The sequence below is a fragment of the Podarcis vaucheri genome, assembly GCF_965113315.1.
Source record: "Podarcis vaucheri genome assembly, chromosome: 1".
Lineage (NCBI taxonomy): Eukaryota > Metazoa > Chordata > Lepidosauria > Squamata > Lacertidae > Podarcis > Podarcis vaucheri.
In genome coordinates, this window is record NC_138759.1 from 80,670,595 (window position 1) to 80,691,026 (window position 20,432).

The following is a 20,432-nucleotide window of genomic DNA, read 5'->3' on the forward strand; positions in this document are numbered from 1 at the left end:
TAGAATTACCGTATTTTTTTGCCCTATAAGACTCACTTTTTCCCTCCTAAAAAGTAAGGGGAAATGTGTGTGCGTCTTATGGAGCGAATGCAGGCTGCACAGCTATCCCAGAAGCCAGAACAGCAAGAGGGATTGCTGCTTTCACTGCCCAGCGATCCCTCTTGCTGTTCTGGCTTCTGAGATTCAGAATATTTTTTTCTTGTTTTCCTCCTCCAAAAACTAGGTGCGTCTTGCGGTCTGGTGCGTCTTGTAGAGCAAAAAATACGGTATTTAACACGCTTTACAGCTATGAAATGCTATAAGGAGCTAATATAGTTTCTTGATACAAATGCTACATTACCCCAAGGACTTCAGTTTCAGCAGAGCATGTGCTGTGACAATGTGACTGCATCCTTTCTGCTTGTATGATTTGCAAAGGAACCATGTATATCTTCCCTTAAAGACTAACAAATGTGTTTTGGTAGGAGACTGAAGCCCACTTCATCAGATGCATGATGTGAAATATTAGTTAGCAGGTATATAAAGGAGAAAATTGTAAGGTGAATGTCAAAAGTCAATAAGGAAAAATTGAGTCTAAAACAATTACAGCATAAATATTTGTTCAATAGGCATTTTAATAGTGGCATATTGGTGAGGATTTACTCAGCATTGCTGAGATGATTGTATTAACACCTATGGCAGGGAACCATTCATTAAAAACAATCATTGATAGCACAGATATCTTGGCATTGAAAAGCTAATTTACAGATGATAAAAAAGCTAAAATCTTTTGTCTCTGTTTAACCCATAAGTGATGGCATTGAATTTATTGATGTATTGTAATTAAGTTCATTTATGTTACCCCCCCCCCATTCCAAAGTGGCTACATTAAGGTCTGTTATGGCCTGCCCTGGGAAATTGAAATATTCTCCCAAGTGCCATTTTCAGTGTCTGATTTGTGTCATTTACTCCTATGTGGAGAGACTGGTTCATCTATTTTGTGTAGAATGCACAAGGGCATTGTTGACAGGCGAAGTCATAAATCACACTGGAAGATGAGCAAGTGAATGAACCACCAATGTTGTGGATGACATTGTTGGGTCCAGTTATGGTGTTACCACTAGACGCTGGGAGAGATTTGTCAATTGGCTTTGCTGTGGCTTGTTGGTGATTTTAGGTTGGCAGGTGGTGGGGAGAGGGGAGGTTGTCTATATGCAATTATGGCCACCCCCCTAAAAATATTTCCCATTCAGATTCATCAGAAAGGGAGAAGTATGAAATTGGAGTCCATTGGAGTCTTCCTACCAGGTGAACTAAACAGTGATAGATCAGATGGTATCAAAATGACTTTGAAATGTTATTATGCTACAACTTCAACAAAACATGCACAAATGAAAAAGCAACACATGCAAAGCCATTGGTTCTTATGCATAATGGTCCCTTAGCTTGCTAGCTCAGGTGACTTCCAGTTGCCTCATGTATAGATCAGACCAGGGGTCAGCAGACTTTTTCAGCAGGGGGCTGGTCCACTGTTCCTCAGACCTTGTGGGGGCCCAGACCATATTGGGGGTTGGGGAGAATGAATTCCTATGCCCCACAAATAACCCAGAGATGCATTTTAAATAAAAGGACACATTCTACTCATGTAAAAACATGCTGATTCCCTGACCGTCCACAGCCTGGATTGAGAAGGCAATTGGGCCAGATTTGGCCCCCGGGACTTAGTTTGCCTACCCATAGGGCAGACCATGGGCCATATTTTTCCTCCTGCTTTTCCCTTGCACTTAGTTACTTTCTAGCTAGTTTCTCAATCCTGGGTCTTCCCCACTCCCTGGGGAGTGTCCTTCTTGTCCTTCTTCCATGTGTTTCTCCTCCCCCACCCCTGCCCTGCATCTTGTATCTCGCCAATTACAGCCTTTTTTATCTCTCCAGCCAGCTTGGAGTGCTTGTTTCTGATTGGCTTCCTAGATCTTTGTCTTCTTGGTGATAACCTCTCCCTCAGTTCTTTGCCTTGCTATTCCAGACTGATAAGCAAATTTGGTCCCACAACACAGCACACTATGTCATGTCTTGCTCCTTGGTTCCTCATTTAGACATTTCTCAAGCTGTTCTTACCCCAGACCCCATGTTCATCACCTTGCCTAAGCAACTGTATGTGGTGAGCTTGACTTATCCTTATTCTGCCATAACTGCTACTAGCTCAGAGCCTGTGTTACTCTCAAAGATTCTATTTCCCCATAGTGTTAAGTCTCCTCGATTTCCTCCTATAATTAATCAGAAAGGGGTTTATTAGATATGTTGCTCTATTCCTACACATGCTCTATCATTTTCTCATTGGTTTAAGGGGCAGTTCACAACCAACCACGCACACATGTACAGTGGTACCTCTGGTTACGTACTTAATTCGTTCCAGAGGTCCGTTCTTAACCTGAAACTGTTCTTAACCTGAAGCACCACTTTAGCTAATGGGGCCTCCCGCTGCTGCTGCGCCATCGCCGCATGATTTCTGTTCTCATCCTGAAGCAAAGTTCTTAACCCGAGGTACTATTTCTGAGTTAGGGGAGTCTGTAACCTGAAGCATATGTAACCCAAGGTACCACTGTATACACTACCTTGCAGAGGGGTTTGCCAGCTGTCTGTACATCTTCCCCTTTGAATGCTTCAGAAAGCGTTGCCAGCCTAATATGATAGTGGCTGCATATTCATGTGGCAGTGTTTCTTTTTATAAACTTGCAAAGCTGCAAGATTCCTTAGGGGCACATCTGCCCTTCAAACTACTGCTTTTAAGCAGGGATAATTGCCCTGGTGGTCTCCAAGGAATCCTAAGGCTGTAATCCTATGCACAGTTACGTGGGAGATGGTTCCACTGAACTTGGTGGGACCTCAGAAGGAAACCAAACTTGGATCTTGCTGCTAGAGCTGTTGCAGCTAGAGTGCTGGGAGTTCTGTACGAAATGGTCAGATGCCGTCTTTTAGGTATTATTTGATTGCCTTGTAAAATAGTGTGGATTGAGAAGGTTGCAGGGTTGTTGTTGTTGTTGTTTTAAATATACATGGAGTTGAAATTCTAAAGGTAACACTAAGCCAAAGATGTAAAAGAGAACATGGACTGAATATTGGAAACCTAACCATATGATGAACTTCAGTACAAGGCCAAATGCACAACAAAACAGTCATGCATAATTCTAATTCAAGTCCTGAATATTTCAGTCAAAATATTAATTAATCCCAGTTATAAGATTGTATTGCAGTATAGATGAAAGTTGCATGGCAGAACACCCACCTTCATTTTAAAAACTCATTTTCTGATTTTTTTTTTTTGTGGCTTTAAAAGCTGTGTTATATTTTGAACATTTCCTTGTGACTTATCTAGAAGACAAAAAATAAATCACAACAATAATAAAGAAAAGCAATTCGATGATAGTATATATTTTATTGTAGTATGTGTATTAGATGATGTTCTTGGAGTTCACTAACAAAGAACTGGATCTCAACTCCATGCATGTTAGGAGTCTGAAACATCAGCTGAAGCTACAAGCCTCTTGTGGGGAAAGTCAGCAATTGATTAGTAAAGACATCTAGCAGCTGTTGCTTGGACTTGTGGAATTGCTCGAAGGGCTTGAAGTGACAAATAATTTGCCAGAGAAATGTTCTGTGTTGGATTACATTAGAAAGCTGCTGAACTGAGCAGATCCTGAATGAAATATTGCCGTTTGTAGAAGTTAGTGCCCTCTTCTGGAATATTGGTATTCCATTAAGTTAATTACATTAGTGTTAACTGCTGTAATTGGTAGGAAACAATCTAATGCTGAGGGGTCATCCCTTTGTTATATGCAACTATCTAAATAAAGACAGCCATGCTAATAGGTATCCCACTTTATTTACAAGGTAGTGTGGTTAAAGGAGGTGGTATTTTTCAGGACGCTTTTTAAATTGATGTAATACACTTGCATATTAAGAAAGTGTGATTTTTAAAAAGCATTGCTTACTACACAATTTCCAACAGCAACCATTTATCTGTTAAGAAACATCATCATAAATATTTTTCATTCCCCTGTACAGTATCTTACCAGAAAAAATAAATATATGTACTAAACTTGGATTTCTACCAGTTAAAGCTGGCTTTTGCTAATTAATTAAAATTTAGCTGCTTGATCAATCATTGGAGCTTGCTGCTCTGTCGAACAACTTTTGCAAAAGAATATACAGTCGTACCTTGGTTCTCAAACGCCTTGCAATTTGAATGTTTTGTCTCCCGAATGCCGCAAACCCGGAAGTAAGTGTTCCGGTTTGCGAACTTTTTTTGGAAGCCGAACATCCGATGCTGCTTCCGTGGCTTCCGTGGCTTCCGATTGAGTGCTGGAAGCTCCTGCAGCCAATAGGAAGCTGTGCTTTGGTTTCTGAACGTTTTCGGAAGTCGAACGGATTTCCGGAATGGATTCCGTTTGAGAACCAAGGAACAACTGTAATGTATAAGTAACATATGTGGCATTAGTTAGTCATCTCCTTGCATGAAGCAGTCCCAAGTTCAGTCTGTGGCATGCCCAGGTAAGACTGTGAAAGATCCCTGCTTAAAACCCCAGAAAGCCATTGCCAGACACACAGTACTGAACTAAATGGACCAATGTCCTGAGTCAGAAAAAGGTGGCTTTCTATGTTCCTAGGCAATCCTTCTCACCATCTGAAGTGGTATCAGAAAAAAACCAGTGACCTAAGTATGTTCCTGCTTGAAAGTAGTGACTGATTTAGATGGCACTAATGCACCTTAGAATGGTGTATGCAAGGGATGCGGGTGGCGCTGTGGGTTAAACCACAGAGCCTAGGGCTTGCCAGTCGGAAGGTTGATGGTTCGAATCCCTTCAATGGGGTGAGCTCCCGTTGCTTGGTCCCTGCTCCCGCCAACCTAGCAGTTCAAAAGCACATCAAAGTGCAAATAGATAAATAGGTACTGCTCTGGCGGGAAGGTAAACGGTGTTTCCGTGAGCTGCTCTGGTTCACCAGAAGCGGCTTAGTCATGCTGGCCACATGACAAGGAAGCTGTACGCTGGCTCCATCAGCCAGTAAAGCGAGATGAGCGCTGCAACCCCAGAGTCGTCCGCGACTGGACCTAATGGTCAGGGGTCCCTTTACCTTTAATGCACCTTATAATGGTGCATGCAAGTTACTCTTTGGAGATTTCATGAACTTTTATTAATTATTCATTTCTATACCACTTTATATTTCTAAGAAAAAGGTCTCAAAGGGGTTTGTTGTTGTTGTTTAGTTGTGTCCGACTCTTCGTGACCCCATGGACCAGAGCACGCCAGGCACGCCTGTCTTCCACTGCCTCCTACAGTTTGGTCAAACTGATTTTAGTAGCTTCAAGAACACTGTCCAACCATCTGGTCCTCTGTCGTCCCCTTCTCCTTGTGCCCTCCATCTTTCCCAACACCAGGGTCTTTTCCAGGGAGTCTTCTCTTCTCATGAGGTGGCCAAAGTACTGGAGCTTCAGGATCTGTCCTCTCAGTGAGCACTCAGGGCTGATTTCCTTCAGAATGGATCCATGGGACTCTCAAGAGTCTCCTCCAGAACATTAAAACAACAAATAAAATAATCCAAAATAAAACAATTGCTGAAGAAAGTCAAAGTGTACATACAAAGCAACATAATTAACAGGAAACTAAAATATTACCTTGAAGATTTCAAAATAATTCATTACAAAGGAGGTAAGCCACAGAATGCACATTTAATGCAGAATAGTTAACAACAACAAAAAAACCCTTAACATTTCAAAAGGAAACATTACTAAAGGAAGTCAAATATAAAATGCACATTTAAATAGCATAATTAAAAAGAGAATAAAATATTATCATAAGCATAGAACATACTCTACCTGCTGCTGTAGTGTGTGGATGAACTTGTAGTGCCTGGCTATTGGGGGGGGGGGGCTCTTTTAGAATGTTGTTGTTTAAAAATTATATCCTGCTTTTCACCAAAGCAGTTTACGATGATAAAAATTGCCAACATATCACGCTTAAAACACAAAAGCCTAAGAAATTCAAAACTCCAGAAGTATTTTTTAAATCAAATCATTTAAACATCAGAGAAACATTTATGATTCAAAGGCATCCTGAAATAATATCGTTTTAACTAGGCATCTGATACGCAGCAGGAACAGTGCCTGTCTGATTTTTAGTGGGAGAGAGTTCCACTGAGGTTGGGGCTGCCATACGCCCGGAATTTCCCAGACATAGCCAGAATACAGCAGTCAGTAACAGTGTCTGAGCAGAAATAGCTTCTGGGATTCTGGGAAAATCTGGGCATATGGCAAATTTCCTTAATTTTTTTTCAAAAACTTCATTTTGTGTCCGGATTTTCACTTTTTGAAATATAGCAACCCTAACAGGTGGGCTGACAATACTGAAGACATGACTTGTTGTTTACATGAGTTGTGCCTCTGTTCTATGGGGAACCACTGATAGTGTTCTCCCCACAAAATGTTCTCAAAATGTCCAGCCTGAAACGTACATAGCAAGGTTGTCCTTAATATACCGTATCCAGGGCCTAACCTGTTCATACTAGTACAAGAACTATGAATCTAGCCCAGTGGCAGATTGGAAGCAATTTCAGGTCTGTTAATGCTTGTGTCATTAGTTGGTGGTTGAAGCAAAACACAAAAAGTCCTGCTTGAAAAACGAGTCAGTTTGTCACTGAGTAAATTGAGTTTGGAGGTATTCAGTTGTAGGAATGATATGGAGAAAAAAATACACACTTTTTGTCTTTATCCTGGAGGTGGTTGGTAAATTTCCACTTACTCTGGCTTTCAGAGTTGTTTCCTGGGCATTAATTTATCAAACTTATAAAAAAAAAATTGAAACTAAGTTGGAATTGATGAAAGAACTGGTGGGGCACAAAGATTATTAAAGGCAGTAAATGTCTGGAGGCAGTGCTCTTCTTTTACCAAATGATTACAAAGTTTGTTGAACGTTTAAAAACAATATAATATGTGGCATTGTGCTAAAAGCCATAATAATGCCAAATAACAAATACTTTACTTGAATGGAAATCCCAAGATGTAATATAGCGCTTAGGCATCACTGCTCTGTTTTTAGAAGTGACGGTTTACCATACATAACACTTTATTGTTCTTCTTTTCCATAGCTTCTCCCCTCCTGCTTTTTGCTAACCGGAGAGATGTCAGACTGGTGGATGCTGGAGGAGTGAAGATGGAATCAACTGTTGTTGTCAGTGGCTTAGAAGATGCTGCAGCAGTGGACTTCCTGTACTCACAGGGTGTTATTTACTGGACCGATGTGAGCGAAGAAGCCATCAAGCAGACTTATTTTAATCAAACTGGGAACCTGGTGCAGAACGTCATCGTTTCAGGTCTGGTTTCCCCAGATGGCTTGGCATGTGACTGGATTGGGAAAAAATTGTACTGGACAGACTCTGAAACGAATAGGATAGAAGTTGCTAATCTCAATGGAACATCTAGGAAAGTTCTCTTCTGGCAAGACCTTGACCAGCCAAGAGCAATAGCCCTGGATCCAGCTCATGGGTAAACATCCCTTCTTTAAACTTTTTGCATTGGTTTGCAGGATTATGATTGTTTTGATAGGATTTTTTTTGTCTCTACAAAAAATATAATCTCGTTTCAGTTTCTATTTTCTCAAGGTATTTTTCTCTGAACATACGTTTAGATTTAAATACATCTTGTGAAGGAATGGCAGGCCGTGGAAGAGTGCCATGACTAAAGTGCCAAAGAAAATGTTAAAACAGTCTCATTTTTCCAAGTTAGGCTTCTCCTAAAAGCCGAATGTTATTAATTTTTTAATCTCCAGTTAACATGACCAGTTAAAGGTGTTTAATGAAGTTTTGTGTATAAAAGTGCAATAGGTTCAGTTATGCAAATTTTAATGAGTTCTCAAATTCATCAAATGGCTTGAGGTGTCTAATGCTCTGTAAGCTCTAGCAAGTAAAAGAGGCTGTTTATTTTTATTACCCCAAAGATCTGAATGTGCCTAAGTACCCTCTGCGTAGGGAAGGAATCAGCCAGGTATCTGCAAGCTACAGATTTCTTTAAACTGAGGTTTTGTTTACCTGGCACAATTGTGCTGGGGTAAATGGTTAACTGTTACAGATCATTCTGCTAGCACCTTAAATGCATTGTTTTGTTACATGTGATGCAGTTGGTAAAAGAGGCAATCTCAGCTTTGACAAGGTTGTAATATAAATGAACAGAAGGCTGGAACAAGTGTGAGCAGGAAACCAAACAATTAAGTTGTTGAGTTTGGTTTCATTTCAGATCCAGGCCCATCAGGGTATTCTAACATTTTGGTTCAGGCACAGAGCTTAAAAAGAGTTCAAGAACACTGTTAGATACTAAGATATATAAGCTAGGCGCCAAATAGCTAAGCGGAATGCCTAGTCGCAGTGTTTGGGCCAGACAGCTCAAAAGTCCTATTTTTCAATACGACTTTTTGGCTGCTGAAATTCATTCTGATTGTGCAGATAAAATATCATGGATAGAATTCTACAGGATGTGTTGATAATGTGTGAAAACAGTCAAGATCCAAGGATCCCCAGGCACCTCCAGATGGCAGAGATGTAAGACGCCATCCTGCTGCCCAGGCATCTTCACTTGGTTGCATGTGGTCAGCAGCTAGGTGCAAAATGTGCCTGGCGCATGGCAGATTTTGAAGGCTGTTCAAGAACTAGTTCAGATAAACGTAACACAGTTGAGTGCAACTACATATGTAGTGTAATCTAAAGTGTGCTTACTCAGACGCAATAGCACTATGTTCAGTTTGTATGAACTGGCTTCATTCATATCCACAGTGTTGTTCATTGTCGGTGTGGCCATCTGGAAATGATGCTACCAATTTTCTGAATTCCCGATTATCCCAGTGTTCTGGTTGACCACACTTAATAAATGTGGTTGTATTGCAGAGCTGTTTCCCAAATATGGCTTTTCCACTTAGGATGGCTTTTCATTCTGTTTTCTCTCTTAACAACAATGGTTTTTCTAGACCAGCCATCAGGGAAGCAGTAACAAAATCCCCCCTTATTTGAACTGGCTAATCTGGCATCATTGCATTTCGTGCTGGCTCTGAGACCTTAATTTGAGCTAAAGTGTCCTTTAGGAAAAGACCCAAGAGGTGACTGCCAGTCCTTTGCCCAATACAGTTTCCCATCCTGCCTTGTACCTACTATTTATAAAGGTTTTGGTGTTTATAGATGTGGGATATAATGGCAGGAATCAAGAAGCATTTTCACGTAAGTATTTAAAAGGCCTGTGATGGATTACCATCTTGCTGTGGAATTTGCATGTTTGGGTTTTTTTGGATGGAAAGCTTCGCTTATGAACAAGAATTAAGTGAACAGTGTGGTTCTTCTGTATAAGCTCTCATATGAATCTTTGCCCAAATACAGAGTATAAGGGAATCCGTTAACAGCTAGATGGTAGAGCCATTAGCTTTTATAGCCGAGGCTGTAAAGATTTAGATCTTTAGCTTCAGGGATTTGCTAATCGCAATTTCCAGACAGGTTTCTGAGGAATGATACATTTTGACTGTTTGGTTTACTTAAAATATTTATATCCTGCCTTAAAAATGGTGCTCAGTGCAGCTTACATCACCAAAGCTAACAGTAACACCCAGAGACTGGTCATAGGCAAAGCAATCTTAAAACTGGGAGTTGTCTCGTTAAAATTAATCAGCCTAACTATAATGTTTTCAATAAGAGGCAGGATACTTGGAGAAGGGGGAGGGGGGATGATGGACATTCCTTAGTAGGGAATCCCATAACACCTCTCCCACTCCAGTTAGATATCTGACACATGGGAGTGATCTGTGTGGGGAGGACACTGAAATTGTAAAAGGTGCATTTAGAAATGCCTCTCATGAGGCCATGAAACCAGGAATTTAAGCAGCAGCTTGAAGCTACCTCTTTTCTCCTTTGCGTCATTGTACTGTTACTTCTGTGACTAGACTGGGGGATGTTCATAACTCTTCCCACTAATTTGGCTCACATTGCTATCCATAACATTTGTCATTTATCTGTGCCAAGTATAGGAGATTTTTCAGTCTGGTGTCCTGTTTGGTGGGTTGCCCTGTTCTGCTGGTTACTAGAAATTTCCTCTGTATAGGAGAGAAGGAATGCTTGTTTTAACTTATTTAATACCCCTTGATACTATGGCTGTGACATAAATGTGAAGGGCAAGTTCTCTTGTCCTTGTATAAAAACGGTTTGATAGCTAGTGAGTACATTCTATTCAGACCCAAATCAGTCAGTGTTGAGAATTGATCAAATATGGGTCTCAAATGAATTAACTCCAAGAATCAGGCAAATAGAAATTCAACCTAGAGTAATTTCAGATCATAGTCCAATAAAACCTGAATTACATGGATACGAAGAAAGATCGTTCAAATGGAGAATGAATGATTATCTCCTAGATGATCAAAAAATTGTTGAGAAAGCCCAAAAGAATCTGATGGACTATTTTGTAAATAATTCTAATAAGGGTACGAAAATGAATACAGTATGGGATGCCAGCAAGGCGGTTATGAGAGGATTTTTCATCCAGCAGAATGCAATCAAAAATAAAAGCAGAGAAAAAGGAAAGAAGGAAATTTTAAGACAAATAATGGAAAACGAACAAAAATTAGTTAAGAAACCGAATAATGATAAAGCAAAACAGAATATAAAGGCTTTGCAAACTCAATTTGCGATGATAATCAACAAAGAAGTAGAATGGAATATAAAAAGATTGAGACAAAGGAACTTTGAATCGGCTAACAAATCTGGCAAATGGCTGGCATGGCAAATTAAGAAAAGAAAAGAACAGAATACAATCAACAAAATCATCGTGGAGGGAGAAGATTAGAAGAAGAAGAAGAAGAAGAGTTTGGATTTGATATCCCGCCTTTCACTCCCCTTCAGGAGTCTCAAAGCAGCTAACAATCTCCTTTCCCTTCCTCCCCCACAACAAACACTCTGTGAGGTGAGTGGGGCTGAGAGACTTCAAAGAAGCGTGACTGGCCCAAGGTCACCCAGCAACTGCATGTGGAGGAGCGGAGACTCGAACCCGGTTACCCAGATTACGTGACTACCGCTCTTAACCACTACACCACACTGGCTCTGATTAGACAGTCCAAAAGGTGTTAAAAAAGGATTCTTGGACTTTTACAGACATCTATATAAAATAACAGAGAAGAACAATATGAGGAAGATAGAAAGATATTTAAATGAAAAAAAGGTGCAGAAGATCCCGACAGAAAAAAAGATAAGCTGAACGCCCCAATAGAAATTGATGGAATAAAAGAGACTATAAAAGAACTCAAAAAAGAGAAAGCTCCGGGACCAGATGGATTTACAGCAAGTTACTATAAAGAAATGAAACACATCCTGTCAATACCCTTGAAAGAAGTTATGGATAATATTCTTAAGGAAAGAGAAATCCCAGAAACATGGAAAGAAGCATTTATTACTTTTATTCCAAAACAAGACTCTGATTTGACACAAGTCAAAAACGATGGGCCTATTTCGTTGTTAAATACAGATTACAAAATCTTTGCAAGTATTTTAGCAAAGAGGATTAAAAAAATATTACAAGAAGTTATTCATAAGGATCAAGCGGGTTTCCTACCCGGCAGACAGATAAAAGACAATGTAAGGAATATAATCAATATTTTGGAATATCTGACTGCCAGGAATGAGAAACAAGCTATGTTAATATTTGTGGATGCAGAAAAGGCCTTTGATAATATATATTGGGATTTTATGTTAAAAAATTTAGAATATATGGAGGTGGGGAAGGGATTCCTCAATGGAATAAAGGCAATATATACCGAACAGAAAGCTAAATTAATTGTTAATAATGTGATTACGGAAGAAATAGGGATAACCAAGGGTACACGACAAGGGTGTCCACTTTCGCCAATTTATTCTTCATGGTCCTGGAAGTCTTTCTAAAATCTATAAGAGAAAATGAGGTAATAAAAGGGGTTGCAGTAGGCCTGAATGAATATAAGGTTAAAGCCTTTGCTGATGATCTGGTTCTAACGGTGGAGGAACCTTTGGAAAGTGTTAAAAACATACTTATAGAGGTGGAAAGATTTGGTCAAGTGGCAGGATTCATATTGAATAAGAAAACGACTAAAATAATTGCTAAGAACATGGATCAAGAGACGATAGGAATAATGCAACAACAAATAGGTATAGAAGTGGTGAAGAAGGTGAAATATTTGGGTATTTGGATAACCCCTAAGAATATTGATTTGTACCAGAATAATTATATACCAGTGTGGAATGGAATAAAGAGAGATCTGGAGGTGTGGAGACGAATGAAGTTATCGTTGTGGGGAAGGATTTCAACGATAAAGATGAGCATGCTGCCAAAACTGTTATTTTTGTTTCAGACAATTCCAATAATCAAAGGGACTATGACCTTTAAAGAATGACAAAGAGTAATTTCAAGGTATATCTGGCAGGGTAAGAAGCCAAGAATTCAATTTAAGTTACTAACAGATGCTAAGGAGAGAGGAGGCTTCGCCCTGCCAGACCTGAAATTATATTATAAAGCTTCTTGTCTCTGTTCGTTAAAGGAATGGGTAAAATTAGAAAACACAGAGTTGTTAGATATAGAAGGATTTGACAATAGATTTGGGTGGCACGCGTATCTATGGTCTGAAAAGAAGAAAATCCATAAAGGTTTTGAGAACCACATTTTCCGAAGATCGTTGATAGAAATATGGGATAGGTATAAAAGCCTACTCGAACCAAAAACTCCGCACTGGTTATCCCCATTAGAGGTTATGAGTGTCAAAAAAATCAATATGAGAAGAAATTGGATTACATATGGAAATTTGATTGTTAAGGAAGGGGGGAAATGGAAAATGAAACCCTATGAAGAAGTAAAAGAGTATGTATATGATTGGTTGCATTATTTTCAAATAAATGAAATGTTTTAAAAAGATCTTAAGGAATATGGATTTGCAGAGAAGGATTCAAAATTCCAAATGGAAATAATAAATAATGAATGTAAAATTTTATCTAAAATGTATAAGATATTGCTGGAATGGCATACAAAGGATGAAGAAGTTAAATCTGTTATGATACATTGGGCCAGAGATTTTGGATATAATATTCAATTTAATGATTGGATTAAATTATGGAACGAAAATATTAAATTTACCGCATATACTGCGTTAAAGGAAAATGTTATGAAAATGATTTACAGATGGTATATTACACTGGTAAAACTTGCAAAAATGTATAAAACATGCAAGAAATGTTGGAAATGTAAAGAAAAGGATGGTACTTTTTACCATATGTGGTGGGAATGTAAGAAAGTGAAGCGCTTCTGGGAATTGATATATAATGAATTGAAAAAAATGTTAAAATATACATTTGTTAAGAAACCAGAGGCCTTTCTTTTAGGGATTATAGGAAATGAAATAAATAGAAAGGATTATAAACTCTTCAAATATGCAGTAACAGCGGCAAGAATATTACTAGCCCAGAACTGGAAACAAGAACAAGTACCAACATTGGAGGAGTGGAGAATGAAGCTGATGGATTATGCAGAGCTTGATAAACTAACAGGGAAGATCAGATATCTACGAGATCAAAAGTTCATCGAGGACTGGGGAAAGTTAAGGGAATATTGGGAATGCATAAGTGACAATGAAATTACATTAGTGGCATTTAAAGAAGCTCTGTAAAAACCTAAGAAATATTGTAAAAAAGAAAAATAGATGTGGAAGGATTTGACAGAAGGCAATAGCTAATTTAGGAAATGTGTAATCAAAAAGTTTAATTCGGATGATTGTCAGAGAGGCTGAAGGAAGTCCAAAAACGAGAAAATTTGTTAAAGTTGTAATGTGGTGTGATATGTATTTTTCATGTTGAAAATCAATTAAAAATATTTTTTTTAAAAAAGATAGCTAGTGAGTACTGAGCTAAGTTACTGTTCAGCAAAGTATTTTCTAAATTTGCCTTCCCCTGTTACTCAAGTGTTTTATAAGGTTGTTTTTGACTTTGAGAGGATGACCTCTTTCAAAAATGTGACCTCTTGCTCCAGCTCCATTCATAGGAGCAGCCAAGGGCAACCCCGGACTGGAAGGGGGGGGGATGGGCCTGTTGCTGGAAGTTGGCACCTCCCCACAAATAAAATCAGGGGCTTGTTTGTGATGATGGTGGCTTCCCAATGCTTTCTTGCCACCCTCCCATCTTTTTCAAAAGGCATGATGGGAGCATATTGACAAAATAATAACATGAGCGGAATATCTGTTTTTCTTCAAGTTACTGTAGTTTCTTAACAGTCTGATAGGAATTCCAGATCGAAGTTTCCATCCTGGTCAGATTTTATTTTGCAGCAATTGTTTCATTCTGCCTCACTTTTTCTCAGTTGTCTCTGCTTGTGCTATTCATGGTAGGTTATGAATGCAAGACTCCTAGTGTTAGAAGTTATTTGCCTAGTCAAGAGTACTACTCTGTATTGCTTTATTGCAAAAGACAGAACATAGCATAGTAATCTTAGAATTCATCAGGGGGCATTTACAACACAAGACTGAATAAGTTGCTTGTGATTTTTATTGTCTTAATCTCTAGATGTATGAAGCGAAAATATATTTTTTGTTGGGTCGTTAGAAAATACCTACAATGCACCATTAAAAATAGTTCAGTTCTCTAGTTGTAAGACGTTCAACACTTGACCTTTTAGATTTTGGTGGAAAACATTTGATAGAACCCTTGCTGTTCTTTTTAAAGGATTGGAATTCAAATTTTGCAATGGTGGCTGGAAAATTTTAAGTTCATTATGAGAAAATATAGTGTAATAAAAGTCTTTTTAAAAAACCAAAAACCCAAACAAGTCAATTAGCACAGAAACATGCTCTTTTTTATGAACAAACATTTTTTAGTTCAGGGTGGGGAATCTTTTGCTAAAGTACTATTATTTTTCATGTGCAAATGTAGAGCATGCATAATTCTCCATGAAGTTCTTCTGGCAATTTGCTTGGAATTTGCATGCAGAGCTGGATCAATACCATTCAACATTCTACCACCCACTTTCACCACAAAATCTCTTTTGCAGTATTTTTTTACTCTGTGCTTTCAATGGCATGTAACATTAAGCCATAATTTATAACAAATTTAAAATTTCACTTTCATGTAAAAAGTTCCGGCATCATTCCTTCCCAACTCCTCCTGCTGCTTTGCCACAGAAGAAAACAAGCCAGGGTCTGCTTCTCATGCCATCTAAACCTGGGCTTGTGGTTTGGTTTTTCTCCAAACAACAAACTGTCAGCCTTGAAGAGACCTTGGTTATTATTGCTTCTGGAGAGAATCAAACCACAGTTTTGGACAACATGACAAAGTAGTAGGAGTATCAGTAAACTTCTGAGCAGCATGCACTAGTGTACTGCTAATTCACATTAAACAATAGTTTGTTTTAGCCTATGGTTTAAATACGAACTAGGCCAATGTTTGCAGTACCAGATGTCTGATTATAATCTAATGTTGGCATGAACAAATTATCTAGAACAATGAGATTTGTATGGCTGATGTGTAGTCCTTTTACCTCAACAACTCCAGGAAATTGGAAGAGGCAAGAGACCAAAAGTCCCCCCCCCATGGGCTGGTGAGGTACTGTTTACACACATACCTTTGGTTAGTGCAGTGGCAAATTACCATATTGCTAAAGGACTTACCATGTGGTGCTCCTTGGCTGAGATCCAGTGATGTGCAGAATGGTTTTCATGTATCCAAGAAGACTTTGGGATTAGGTTTCTTGAACTGCAGTCCCCCATTGACACATGGTAAACTGCTTTTGAAAGTTGGCGGGGGACGGGACTTTCAAAAGCAGATTTTGATAAGCTCTGGTGAACGTCTGCTGTTCAAGGAAGGAAATAAAAAAATCCCACATGGCATTACTAATGTAAGTCTTTGGAGCCCAGCCTTAGGCTTTCATCTTGCTCCAGCTTTTGATTTAAAACCTACCACCTCCTTGCAGATGTGTAAGCCATAATGTAGTTATGATTATCCTGAGGTTGCTTAATATGTATGGTTACTGATATTATACGAACTTAGTTTTGGAAGCCCAAAGCGGTTGTTCCTTAATAGTATATGTGCATTTAATTTCTTGTATCTTTATTCTGTGCCCCTCACTGGTGGGACAACTCATAGTCATTGTTCGTCAGCTTCATTGTTTTTTTGTGCTTTTTTTGTTTAGACATATTGCCTCCATTCTTCTTTTTTTAAAACAAAATAACACAAGTGATTTGGTTATTTTTTCAACTTAACACAGTTACAAAAACAAAAAGGACAAAAATGATATCCAGCCACATAGCAAAGAAGGATATTGCAGCCCAACTTCAATAATTCCAAAATTATAATGCAGGATTAGGATAGTGCTTGCTATACCATTCTTAAATTAATATAATTTATTTATGACCACCCCCAAAACTTAGATGTCTCCTCCAGATGAGTCATGTGACATGGGGGGAGGAGTATGATAACACTGATATTATTCTTGACTCTTGCGTTTCATCCTACTTTCTTTACACAATAATAATTGTATACCTATTTTGTTTTCCCTCATTGACTTTCCCCCATTTTCTATCAAATGTAAATTTCTGTTTTTGTTGGTTTCTGTCTCTTGTCTTGGTCCCTCCATTTCACCACATATGAATCTTATTAAACGCTCACACTCATGTTGTTGTTTTTCTCTCTGAATCTTTTTTTTTATTTTGGACTCTTATGAGTGGAACCAATTTCCTTTAAATATTCACTTGGCCTCTTCTCAGTATCATTGTAAAAATTATTAAAAACTCCTAGCTCCTCTTACGCATTTCCCTCTTGATGTAGTGCTTGGATTTCTTTTGTATTGTTTTATATTTCTAGGTTAATTTGAATGCTTTCCTTCATAGAATCATAGAAGTGTAGAGTTGCAGATTTGGAAGGGACCACGAGGGTCATTTAGTTCAGACCTCTGCAATGCAAGAATCTTTTGCCCAACATGGGGCTTGAGATTGAGTTTCATTCTCTACCAACTGAACTATCCAACTTTCACTCTTTCCCAGCTTGAGCAAAATTTGAGCAGTTTCCCTCTGTTTCTCATGTTTGTTTGTTTGTTTTAAAAAAAGATTGCGAGTCTGTAGGCAGTAACTCGGCAATGTATTTTAAAAATATCTATACAGTGCCTGGTGCATCCACAATAATAAATAATTTTTGTTTGTGGCTTATCTGCTTGAACAATCCTTTCAGGGATTTCCAATTTAAAATGCTAAGATACTTTGTATCTGGCAAGAGCTGTGGTTTCCTAGCTCTGGAGTACCATGTCATTTGTGTCTTGAATAGCTCTAATTGGCCCAAGAATTAGGAAGTGTGCAAATTCAGTCTTGTTTCCCAGGTGGGCCATTTTAGGCTTTAAAGCAGCAGACCTAGAACTTCATTCTGCACTGGATTATACCTAGTGGTACAATCAGGGCAAGACTTTGAGGCAGAGGTCCTGGGCCCCACTCAGAATGAGTAGGAGGCCTCCCCAGTGCAGTGGTGCTGGCCTTGGAGCAAGTGAACTAATACAAATTAAGGTTTGAAGAAACACTCTCCCCTGTTAAATCATTAAGTCCAGAGTCTAAAATAACTGTGCTGCTGGTTCTAGTATATGTCTGAATGGGAAATAGTTCTGTTGCAGTCCACCTTTGTGGGTTGTGCCCTCTTGGATGTTCAAAGTAGACTGAGCATGGCATGTTGAGCCTTGTTTAGCTTAGCCAAACAATGAAGAAAGGGATTAATAATAACTTTCCCCTAACATTTATAGTCTGTGTACAGCTGTAAAGAGACTACCCACAACCTGACATTCAAAAGCTGGGTTTGTATCCATTTGTGTCCCTTTGCTGGCTAAACATTGTTTATCCACCAGAACCTTACATGGACCTAAAGTGTGTTAGTGTGATATTTGCAAATCCTCTTTCACTTTCAGCAGTGAGCCTTTGGAGAAGCGGCTGCAAATGGAATGGGGAAGTGGGCTAAAATCTCTTACCCAGCCTCCCCACTATTGGATCAAAAGTGCCTTCCATAAGTGGAGGGACACTACTGGATACAACGCTATACCTTTCTACTACTTCATTAATGAACCACTTTTATAAGAGTTCTTTTTGGATATCAGTTTTGCACCCACCAGGACTGTGTGCATGCACTGGGCGCTGAGCACAGGGGGCGCCATCTCAAAGCCCACTAAGTAAGGGGCTAGGCTTTGGGAAGGATGCATGAAGGTTTTGACAGTTAGTGCTTTCCCAGCTTTGGGAAGGAGGTGGGAGGACTCCAGAGCCCTCGTGTCTCCTTTCCAAAGCCAGTCACCTCCTTACCCGCCTTTGGGATGGCCGCACAAGTGGGGGGCACACCAAATGTTGGCCTCATACAGGGCACCGTAGTACCCAAGTCCACCACTCCACCCACACTTTACAAAACAGACTTCCTTGATTCCTTGCTTAAATGATTACTTAAGAAAGGCTTCATGCGAGGCTACCTTGGCTGAGAGAGAGCGGCCTCAGGCCTTAAAACCATTATTTCTCACTGCCTTGTACAGGTGGAAAATGATTACAGAAACCTTGTAAGTCCAATCAAATGAATTGGGTAAACCATCACAGATTGTATGGCACAGAGAATCATCCTGTTGAGACCCCTTCAGGTGGGGAACCTGTGGCCTTCTGGATGTTGCTGGTGTGCAACTCTAGTCATACCTGATAATTGGCCACGCTGGCTGAGGCTGATGGAGTCCAAACAACATTTGGAGGGCCTGCTTCAAGACCTGGGTAGGATTGGCTGGTGATTTCACTTAGTTTGAAATACAAAAGGTTTCTTTTATGAGATTTTAAGCTAGCTGAAAGTTTGGTATTGGAATGTATAAGGAAGCTCTAACATCTGTGGCGGTGGGTGCCATTTGATGGGATGACAACATTTGTAGCATTGTATTATATTTTCGGTCTTTGTCCTCCCCCTACCCCAATTTTGTTATTAAATACAATGCCATCACCTAAATGACCAGGACATCAAACCTGGCCCACAGGTTTTGATAGCAAAGCCAAATGCTGTGCCCAGAAGATGAAATAATACAAAAAACGCACTCCCCTTAGGTGCTGCTCTATGTCTAAAACTCATTTATGGAGAAACTGATTGGTGTTAAGTTTCTAATTTTGACTGGAGCTGCTTAATCGGAGTTAATGCCTTTAAGTAGTTTATTGGTCATAAAGCAATAATAGATTTGCAACCTGCATTAAACTACATTAACTTGAAGACTGTATTAACTCTTCTGATGAGTGTTCAGTTAACCTTGTGCCCTGTACTGATCAATGTGGCCTCACATACTGTGCCTAATTTTCATCTCTGCAGTAGGTCATAAATTTTGATTTCTAAATTAATCTAGAAGCTGAACAACTAGAGTTCCTACAGAAACAGGCACTTTTCATTACAGTGGTACCTCAGGTTACATATGCTTCAGGTTACATACGCTTCAGGTTACAGACTCCGCTAACCCAGAAATAGTGCTTCAGGTTAAGAACTTTGCTTCAGGATGAGAACAGAAATCGCGCTCTGGCGGCGCGGCAGCAGCAGGAGGCCCCATTAGCTAAAGTGGTGCTTTAAGTTAAGAACAGTTTCAGGTTAAGAACGGACCTCCGGAACGAATTAAGTACTTAACCCGAGGTACAACTGTATTTTCTAGTTGGTACCTGAGTAAGTGTGGTAAAAAATAATAACAAACATAATGGAAGATACAACACCCATAAGGTTGCTCACAAGAGAATGCTCAGGGTCTGAAAAAGGTTACATAAATATCATCATCATCATCATCATCATCATCATCATATTTTTATTGATTTTCCATATATCCAAAAAACAATACAAACTTCCCTACCCATGTTCTAAGCAATTACTGGGAGCTAGTATGAGAGAAAGGCTGGACTGGATGAATCCCAAATCGGAATTAAGATTGCTGGAAGAAATATCAACAACCTTAGATATGCAGATGACACAAGAAAGTGAGGAGGAATTAAAGAGCCTCTTAATGAGGGTGAAAGAGGAGAGCGCAAAATATGGTCTGAAGCTCAGCATCAGAAAACTAAGATCATGGCCACTGGGCCCATCACCTCCTGGAAAATAGAAGGGGAAGAAATGGAGGCAGTGAGAGATTTTACTTTCTTGGGCTCCATGATCACTGCAGATTGTGACAGCAGCCACGAAATTAAAAGACCCCTGCTTCTTGGGAGAAAAGCAATGACAAACCTAGACAGCATCTTAAAAAGCAGAGACATCACCTTGCAGACAAAGGTCCGTATAGTTAAAGCTATGGTTTTCCCAGTAGTGATGTATGGAAGTGAGAGCTGGACCATAAAGAAGACTGATCGTCGAAAAATTGATGCTTTTGAATTATGGTGCTGGAGGAGTCCCATGGACTGCAAGAAGATCAAACC

At 39.3% G+C, this 20,432-nt stretch overlaps 1 protein-coding gene across 2 annotated transcripts in view; it reads left to right on the top strand.

Moving 5' to 3' along the window:
* LRP5 (LDL receptor related protein 5) overlaps positions 1 to 20,432 on the top strand; it is a 121,706-nt gene that overhangs the window by 25,566 nt on the left and 75,708 nt on the right. The window contains exons 1-2 of one of the 2 annotated variants that reach the window (XM_082192052.1): positions 1,239 to 1,287; positions 7,120 to 7,516. In XM_082192052.1, the coding sequence (XP_082048178.1) occupies positions 1,254 to 1,287; positions 7,120 to 7,516 (431 nt within the window). In that variant the 5' untranslated portion in view covers positions 1,239 to 1,253. Of the gene's footprint in view, positions 1 to 1,238; positions 1,288 to 7,119; positions 7,517 to 20,432 lie in introns of those variants that run through there. The other variant, XM_082192051.1, reaches the window with a different exon arrangement.